Genomic DNA, 9,108 nt, shown 5'->3' on the forward strand with positions numbered 1-9,108 from the left:
GACCTGCTGACTTGGTGCTCTAGTTGCCACCTAACTTCTGCATCAGCTGGAAAACATGGGACCCAGAAACGGTTTGTTGGGCTTGAAATCATCAGGTGGGACTCCTGCAGGCCCTTCCGTAAGATCCCAGTTCATTCACCAGCAAATGGATGCAGGTTCATCCGTCAGACCTGCCGCGCTGTCTCGGTGCTGCTGGGAACGCCGCATGTTCTGCTGTTCTCCCTCCGCCCCAATTTATGACCGGCAGGATGGATGCCATCCAGCCTGCTGCATTTTCCTCGGGAGGCGGGAAGTAGCTGTCAGGACATGGGGTGAGCCTGAATTCAGTTACAGAATCATAGAATCACAGAATGGTTTGGGTTGGAAGGGACCTTAAAGATCATCCAGTTCCAACCCCCCTGCCATGGGCCGGGACACCTTCCACTAGACCAGGTTGCTCCAAGCCTCATCCAGCCTGGCCTTGGACACTTCCAGGGATGGGGCATCCACAGCTTCTCTGGGCAACCTGTCCCAGTGCCTCACCACCCTCTCTGGGAAGAATTTCTTCCTGATACCTAATCTAAACCTCCCTGTTTTCAATTTGTACCCATTACCCCTTGTCCTATCACTACAGGCTCTTGTAGTGAAGTAGAGCAGTTCCTGCTCCCTGTGCAGGAAAGAGTTTAAAGCGTACTAAAATACAGTGTCAGCTGCCTGTTTGGGGCTCCTCTTGAGGACTTCTGCACAGCAGCGTTGGTAGCTCTCTATAAAAACCAAGCGGTACGCTTGGCCTTAGTGTGGCCGAGACTTAAGCACGTGACATTACATTCAGGTGAGGAGTCTCGACAAAGCCAGCACGCTTAACTTTGTCCACGTCAAGTTTGATTGTTCGGTTTCCCCTCCTAAAAAAATCTGCGCATGGTTTTAGTTGCTCTTCTCTTGAAATACTATCGATTACGGTTTTCGAGGTAGAATATTCTTAATTCCTAAAGCAGGTGATGCTCATTCTACTGTTTTTTTTCCTACACCTCGGGCTTCCAATGCTCAGTTTCTTCGAGGTGTGTGGCCTGCTCTGCTGCTCTCTTTGATAATCTCTTGAATTGGCTTCCCTTTAAAGTGCAGAGGTCCAGTTGGACTAGCACATGCTTTTCATAAGAGGGTTCTGGGGTCTCCCTGCAACTCCCTTCGCTCCAGCATGGAGGTGTAATTGTAATAGACAAATTAGGCCACATTTATGATAAATTTAAGAAATTTCTTCCCTTCCTTTTACTCCAGGTAGGTTTGTCTTGGTAAATATCGACAGCATGATTGGGCTTGACTACTTGAAAATCGTTTTTTTGTTGTGTAAAATCTTCAAATATGTCTTTTTGAAAGCAGTTTGTGCTGTACTGTATCTAATTTTTCATATTCAGAGTCTGCTGTCTCCTGTTCCTATCTAGTATAATAAAGTTTTTGAGCATTCAGTAAAATCATTCTGAGTTTCTTTTTGTTTATAATCTCTTTCAGTGGCGAAACAAGATACAACAAAGACAAGATACTGCAAGGTTAGTATCAGTTATTCTGCTAGCTTGTTAGAGCTGGAAAATCCTTATTTCCTGTAAAATGTGAAATTCTGTAAACCAAGTGCTGAAATGTTAAGTATTATTATGGAACCTTAAGAGACTTTATTTGTAAGCCAGGACATTGGCTTGATAGCTTTACAGAGCTGTGAAGATTCTGAGTCTCCACAGAGTATCAACACGTGGTGATGCATTTCTGGTATCAACGGGAGTATTAGAATAGTTCCTTTTTCTAAACAGGGGGGAGGGAAAAAAGTTACCTGTAATCAAATAATGCGATAGTAGCAGTTGTTACTGAGGATGCCAGTGTCCCATAGCACTGTGTTAAACCTCGGTAGTACGAAGCCTGGGAAAAGGGCTTTTGGGGCTGAGATGATAAGAGAAAGCTGCAGCTCTGGTGAAGAACCAGCCAGGTGTATATGGAGTTGGCAAGGAGCTGCAGAAGGATGGATAAAGATCATGTTGTAAAGGAGGCTGTTGCCTTTAGAAGGTGATCTGTCAGTTACAAAAAAGTCTACTGTAGAGCAAAGAAGAATGTGAAGATTGTTGAAATGTTTCAATTGTTCCATCCAAGCTCTTTTCAAGGGGCGGCAGTCTTTAGTTTTAAATGTTGTGTCTAGAATTCTCCTTAGTGACTGCTGACTGGTACACCCAGAACTGAAAATGCTGAGCTAATTGGATGTCTGTTGTAGGAAATCTGAGGTTTGCTGCTACAAGGAACCTAGTGGGGTTGTACTCTGAATAAATAAAATTTACACAATGCCACTTGCCGTGAGGAAGAATCGTGCTTCTGGATTTTCCTACCTCTGTTTTGACACTGCTCTTTACAGTTCTTGCAGCATGGCTTTGTGAATAAACCATAATCTACCACTTGATGTTCTTAGCAGTACCAATGACATCTTTTAAATTTCTAGCCCTCTGTGGCAGATGGCATGTAGTAGGTGGTTCTCCACCCTCCTGGCCGCTGTGTAGAAAGTGAACATTGGCAACTCTTAGAGTGTTGTACCTTGTGTTTTGAGAGGGGTGAGACCTACATGGTGGGTTACAGGCTCTCACGTGGCTGCATTATGGATGAGGTGCTCAGAACTCAAGTTCTGGACTGCTGGTGTCCTTGGAAGGACCTACAAGGGCTACAAGGAAGCAGGGGGGGGAATTTTTACAGGGGCCTGTAGTGACAGGACAAGGGGGAATGGGTTTAAATTGAAAGTGGGGAGGTTTAGATTGGATATCAGGAAGAAGCTCTTCCCGGAGGGGGTGGGGAGGCACTGGGACAGGTTGTCCAGAGAAGCTGTGGATGCCCCCTCCCTGGAAGTGTCCAAGGCCAGGCTGGATGAGGCTTTGAGCAACCTGGTCTAGTGGAAGGTGTCCCTGCCCATGGCAGGGGGGTTGGAACTGGATGGTCTTTAAGGTCCCTTCCAACCCAAACCATTCCATGATTCTATGATTGTCTTTTGCTATTGGAAGCATGTAAATTACAGGATTTGCTTGGTGAAGATTGTTCTGGATCTGCTGAGAAGTGCACACTCTCTGCTTTGACTTCTTCCAAAAGGAAAATGGGTGATACGAGTGTGGATTCTGCAGTTTGTTGCAGGTTTGTCCTTGTGCCACAGTTCTTAGTTCTCCTACGGACTCTGAGGTGTGGCAGGGGCACACCTATTTCATTCAAGTTGGATTACCAAAGTGCTGGTTCTCTCAGTACTGTCCTAGAGCTCTCTGGCGAGTTAGTTCCAAGGAGTACTCTGGCTGAGAACAGTTTTTGGAGGGGTTGCTGCTTTTCAGCTGGTCTTGTTCCATCAACATGCCCGCTGCGCAGCTGCATGAGTGCTAGTGTCAGTCTGCCAGGTGGAGGAGAGGAGAGGAAGAGACCACAATAAGCTGTGTTTACATCCTGTAAAATTCTTGTGAAACTGTGTCTTTGGCAAAAAGTGTGTCCCTTCTTGTTGCCTCGTTTCTTCAGGACACTGTCAGTGTTAGGGAATGGGGAGGAGCAGGCATTTCACGCTTGTCAGGACTTGACTCTTGGGATGTGCAGGTTTTTTCCACATACGCATTTTAGTGTCAGCAGCAGTACCCCAATGGTACCGTCTTTTTTTCTTATTTGAAACCAACGAATCTGTTTACAGAGTTTCAGTTGTGAGGGCGGGAAGCCTAACAGTGACCGTTCTAAAAAGGACAACAGATTTGAAATGACTACTCACATTTAGAAAATGTAGGCCTCTGGTTTATGTTGAAGTTTGTCGTATGTACACGTTAATACAGGTATCACTGGTAATGATCCTTCTGCCTTCTATCCTGCACTCCTTCGGGTTTTATACAGTCTGCGGCTGAGTTTAGGGAGGACCAGAGGAACAGTGACTTCTACGAAGGGTTGGCTTTTTTGCTAAGGGAGAAGCCTTTTATTATGACTGAGCAGAGTCTTTATTGCTGCCATGCTTATTCAGCTGCTAAATGATCTAAAATTTGCATGTCTTCATGTTGATGGGTTTTTATTTTTGTAGGTCAAGGAGTGGATGAGCCGCTCTCTGCAACTGGTTTCAGACAAGCAGATGCTGCTGGTTTATTTCTTAGTAATGTGAAGTTTACTCATGCCTTTTCAAGCGACCTCCTTCGAGCAAAGCAGGCAAGTGCTTCTTGAGGCAACTGAATGTAAATATTAGTTCAGAATTTGGCATTTAATTGCTATTGATAATGCAAAAATAACACAGTGACGGAGAGCCAAAAGCTGTTTTGAGGGACTTAGAATAGCAGTTGGCGTTGTGTAGAATTCAAGAGGGCCAATGTGAGTGAGGACATTTCAGTGAAAACAGACAAGTCCGGAGGGGAGGAAGGCCATCTTGCCTTGCAGGATGTCGTGCAGGGATGTTCTCACGGACCTGCCATTGTTTTATGTGTGTGTAGGTTCTTGCTAAAGGAGTAATTGGGACTTTTTTTGTGTGAGGTAACACAGACTGAAGTCAGCTTTTCTTTGAAGAAAGAAAACAAATTGGCTGTGGTGCTGTACTGCTTATGCACTGCGGCTACGTGCTGTGTTTTTCTGAGGAACGCGGACCAATATTGGCGAGACCAGATTTTGCTGTAAATCAGTACAAGGATCATTCAGTGTGCAGAGAAGTTGGATTTTGGCAGGAGGATAATAGCACATCTCTCACCTTGATGGGACTATTTTAATAGGTTAATTACTGAGTAGGATTACGTGTAGTTTGTGTGCAAGATTACAAAATGCTCAGAAAATTAGGGACAGGGAACTGCTAAAGGTAGAGGCATAGATCAGCGTTCTAGAAAGGTCATGTCTCCCGTGGAAGCCCTGTCCTTTATTCTCTATTCTGTTACTGATGGCAGTTTCAGGAGACATGTAGGCTTCATGGGACTGCAACTACTGTGTGATTCTTGGTAGCCCCACTGGTTACTTGCTTTACACTCTGTTGTCCTGCTGCAGAAGCCTGTGAAGCCTTGCTGTAAACCAGAGCTAGGGAGGGAGGGTGGAACACAGGGCGGGAGGAGCGCAATAATTAGATATTTTTAAAATTCCTAACAACTGCCTGACAAGCCACTTCCTTCGAGAATGTAGATAGCAGTGATTATACTTAAAATCATTAATAGTGCTTTACAATGTTCGTAAGACTGTCTGTCTGTGCTGTGTGCCTGCCTCAGGGGAATTGATTTTGCATGCTCAGCCGCCTGAGAGGGAGGTTGGTAATTTTTTCCCTTACATTAAAGAAAGGCTTTTTCCATGAGAAACGTTTGCACTCTCATAACGTCGAAGACAGACCTGAATTCATCCTTTGCGTAAGGGAAGTGTGTTTTGCCATTTGTTTGGTAAGCCATCCAGACTTTGTGGAAGCTTTTCCAAAGATGTGTAAAGCTGCAGTTTCTGTTTGGTTGGAACTCCCTTTGTTGGCAGCTGTGAAGAAGTGTCCTTTATTATGCTGTCACTTCATAGCTCAGGTATGAGAGGAACGTACGAATTCCCTTGGAAAAGAGGAAAAAAAGTTTTTTGAAGAAACTGTTAGTGGTATAGTTTTTCTTGCAGTGTCTCTTGGCTCAGCTGTAGTCAGGGTGTGTACTGGTGGCTGGAACCAGGAGTAGTAGCACGGTCCTCTGGCTACCACCCGTGAACGTTCAAGCCTGGACAGGATAGAAGAAAACAGGGATGTGTGCAAATAGAGTTGTGCTAGCGGGGCAGGAATTCCGACAGCTAAAGGAGATGCAAAGTGAGTATGAATGGGAAATGCAGAGAGAGGCTTTGCAGAGGAGCCTCTCTGAGTGACAGGTGTAGGAGGGAGGGTCAAAGAGTAGCTGTGGAAATCAGCAGTGTAGAGAGCAGGCAGACCTGCAGTGTGAAAATAAAAAAAAGACTAGTTGGGCAGACCGGGATGTGGTGTGAACAGACCGTATGAAGACTGCAGCTTTTCTGCCTCTTATGGCCTGACACGAGCCATGTATCCCATTCTGACAGACCCTGCTCGCTGAAAAACATTATGTTCTCTGTTTGGGTGGTTGGGTACTCCTGATGTGATTCACACGGGCGGTGGTGGTGTAAGCTGGTGTAGCTGTCCGTGAGAAAACAGCTCATTGACGTGACCACGCATTCATTTTTCAGACTGCTGCCACAATTCTAGGCAAAAACAAGTTTTGCAAAGATTTGGAAATCAAGTATGATGCAAGACTTCGAGAGAGAGTAAGTGCTAAAAGAGTTTGGTTTAATACTGAACAATTTGAAAATGGAACTCACCGCTGATGGGTATCTTGGCTTGCTGCATGGGAGATTTAACAGTGGAGGGCACTATTTGATGTGTTTGTAACCACTGAAAACTGCACTCCTCACATCAGGTACTAGAAATGGTTTGCAGAATTGTCAAGCAAAGCCAAAATTTAGTGATTATTGCTGTAACTGTGATGCTCTAACGATTGAAGTAAGGTAAGAGTTACACGTAGGGGAAAATACCTTAAATGTAATTAAAAGCGTAGCTCTGTTTTCTAACCCCATATGTTTGAAGATACTCCCCCTGCCTACCTTCTCTAGCCTGATGGCACAACTCAGTGTTGGCTTTTTAGCTGTTTATACCTTTTCATTTGCACAAAGACTACTGGAAAACTGTCAGATGCCCATGGAACAGTCTGCTTTCCTGATTAGCCTCTCTGTCTGATAACAGGCATAAGTGTAGCTCCTGTCTTTTTTTAAGTAATGTCTAGATCAGAATAAACTCAGATGCTGGCTGTTTCTGCTCATGAATCACCCTTTGGATGCTACTCTGAGAGCGTCAGCTGAATTTTAAGTAAGGAAATGCTACCAAACCAGAAGTGGGATGGCATATTGCCAGCAGGCAAATAAGTGTTTAAGGAGCAGAGCATGATTGTAGCATTTCCTATTTGGACCTTCTTTTTCTGTCAGAAATACCAGTTCTTCACTCAGACCAGCAAGCTCAATGCCTCCTGACCTTGTTTAGTTGCTTACTACCTGATGTTCTTGGAAATAGTGTGAGTTGGGATACAGAATTTTAGAAAGAATAATCTCAAGTCTCTGTTAGGGTTTTTTCCCTCCCTTTCATGGCATTTGTATGTATGTATAGAAATGTGTCTGCGGGCTACAGGTTCTAAGCCACTACTCTTCATAACTGGAATTACGTTTGAATTGCATGAAAAGAAGCGAAGTCCTCTGAAAGAACATATGTTGTTGACACTGTTAAGAAAGCTTTATTCTCTCATGCCTTGCTTTCGTGAGAGAAGTCTGGAAAACTCTTTAAGATTAGGATTTAATTTTCATCTGTTTCAGAGCACTTATTTCTTCACATCTTCTTTAGTGTTCTTAAATTGCCAATATTTTGCTTTAGAGAAGGAGAGTGAGAGACTGAAGGAAACCTGTTTCAGTACATTCAAATACTGAAGACTGTAATAAATTAATTATTATGTCAGCTAATTGCACATCCACAGCAAGTGGATAGTGACATAGAAGTCAAAAAAGCCTCCGTATCCTGGTTGTCAACACCTGGATTTCTGGAATGCATGTAACAGTGATTGACAGTATAGCATCAGCTCCTACTTTTTCAAAATACTCATCCTAACTGCAACGTTTTCACTGTCTTAGGATGTTCCAAGGAAAGACCAAAGCTTTCCATTTGAATACGTTTTTAATCTGTTAGTGACAGTGAAGTATTAATCATCAAGAGAAAGAAGTATTAAGCTGTTAGAGATGTGCCTTGGAAGGATCTTCAAGGTCAAAAATGGTAGTGCACATCCAAGTGTATCTATCATGTAAAATACAGATGACAAATATTATGTTTTCTGGTGCGAATTCTAGTGATCCAGAATAACTAGCTGGTATGTAAGGGTTCCTACTACTGTTTCTCATACAGGCCTTGTGTTTGGAGGACTCGGGAGTGTGTCATTGAAGACAGTTACTCTGAGTCCATTTGCATATGTTTTTTTTTTAAGGTCTTTTTTTCCTTTCTTGATTTCTAAAAACACTGTCCGCAGCAGTAATATGCCCTGAAAAAATGGAGGGAGGCCTTATTGTTTAATAGGTAGAGTACTTGTGTGTTTTTGTATGGTTGTTTGGTGGGGTTTTTTTGTATTTTTCAAAAATTCTGATTTTAAAATGGAATCCTTTTCTGTTCTGGAGATTTCAGAGATCTGTAGAGAAATTAATTGTTTCTGACTTGTAATTCCCTGAAGTCTTTCTGCAAATGAAAAGTAAATGGAGTTTATCTTCATATGAACAGCTGCATACAGAGGTGTTTGCAATGTAACCTCAATGATACTTTAACTAGGTATGCTAAGCATGAGTGTCAAGAACCTCAGAAAAATCTCAAGGCAGAGATTAGGCTGAAGCTAGTGTTTTCACAGATTCACAGAGTAGAAGGGGTTGGAAGGGACCTCTAGAGAACATCTAGTCCAACCCCGCTGCCAGAGCAGGGTCACCTAGAGTAGATCACAGTGTTAGTAATTTAAATAAGATGCTGCTTTTAATGTGTTTCTCTGCCCAGTGTATAAACACTTTATATATCTACTTTTAACTTAAATAGCAGGTACAAAGATATCTCCTCCATCACTTTTGGGATGAAATGTAAAAGGTAGTTAAGCCTGCACATTACACTTGAGAATCCAAGAAAACTAAGCTGTTAAGAGATGTTTGCATGGAAGCGGTACTGGAGACATGATACATCTTGCTAAACCCAGTCTTTGTAACTTGCCTCTTGCAGAAATACGGTGTTGCAGAAGGAAGGCCTTTGACTGACCTCAAGGCTATGGCAAAGGCCGCTGGAGAGCAGTGTCCTTCATTCACACCTTCTGGAGGAGAAACACTGGATGAGGTGTGGTATTTGTTTATTTGTGCCTTACTTTCTAGGTTGTTTCATCAGCGCAGATGCAGCTGTTCTGTATGTAGGGACATTGTACTGAGAGCTTAGCCCAACCAAAGGTAGTTACTTTCCAGGCTAAAAACACTACTTGACCTGGTTGCAGTGGCAAGCAGGGAGTCTCCTGAGAACTAAAATACTGATTCTGAGATTGCCATCATTCTTCTGCAAACAAGGGCTTCATGAGGAGTTGTGCTGGGTTCAGTCAGGCAAGA

The 9,108-nt window shown here is 43.4% G+C and overlaps 1 protein-coding gene across 1 annotated transcript; it reads left to right on the forward strand.

The window, feature by feature from the left end:
- Positions 1–1,485: 1,485 nt before the first annotated feature.
- LOC104513087 (fructose-2,6-bisphosphatase TIGAR-like) lies at positions 1,486–8,848 on the forward strand (the record flags this gene model as incomplete). The annotated part of the gene is made up of 4 exons (XM_010156317.1): positions 1,486–1,523; positions 4,037–4,158; positions 6,139–6,216; positions 8,738–8,848. Coding segments are annotated over 4 exons (349 nt in total), but the record flags the coding sequence as incomplete, so codon positions are not given.
- Positions 8,849–9,108: the final 260 nt, after the last annotated feature.

Source organism: Eurypyga helias, unplaced genomic scaffold (genome assembly GCF_000690775.1).
Source record: "Eurypyga helias isolate BGI_N326 unplaced genomic scaffold, ASM69077v1 scaffold30417, whole genome shotgun sequence".
Classification (NCBI taxonomy): domain Eukaryota; kingdom Metazoa; phylum Chordata; class Aves; order Eurypygiformes; family Eurypygidae; genus Eurypyga; species Eurypyga helias.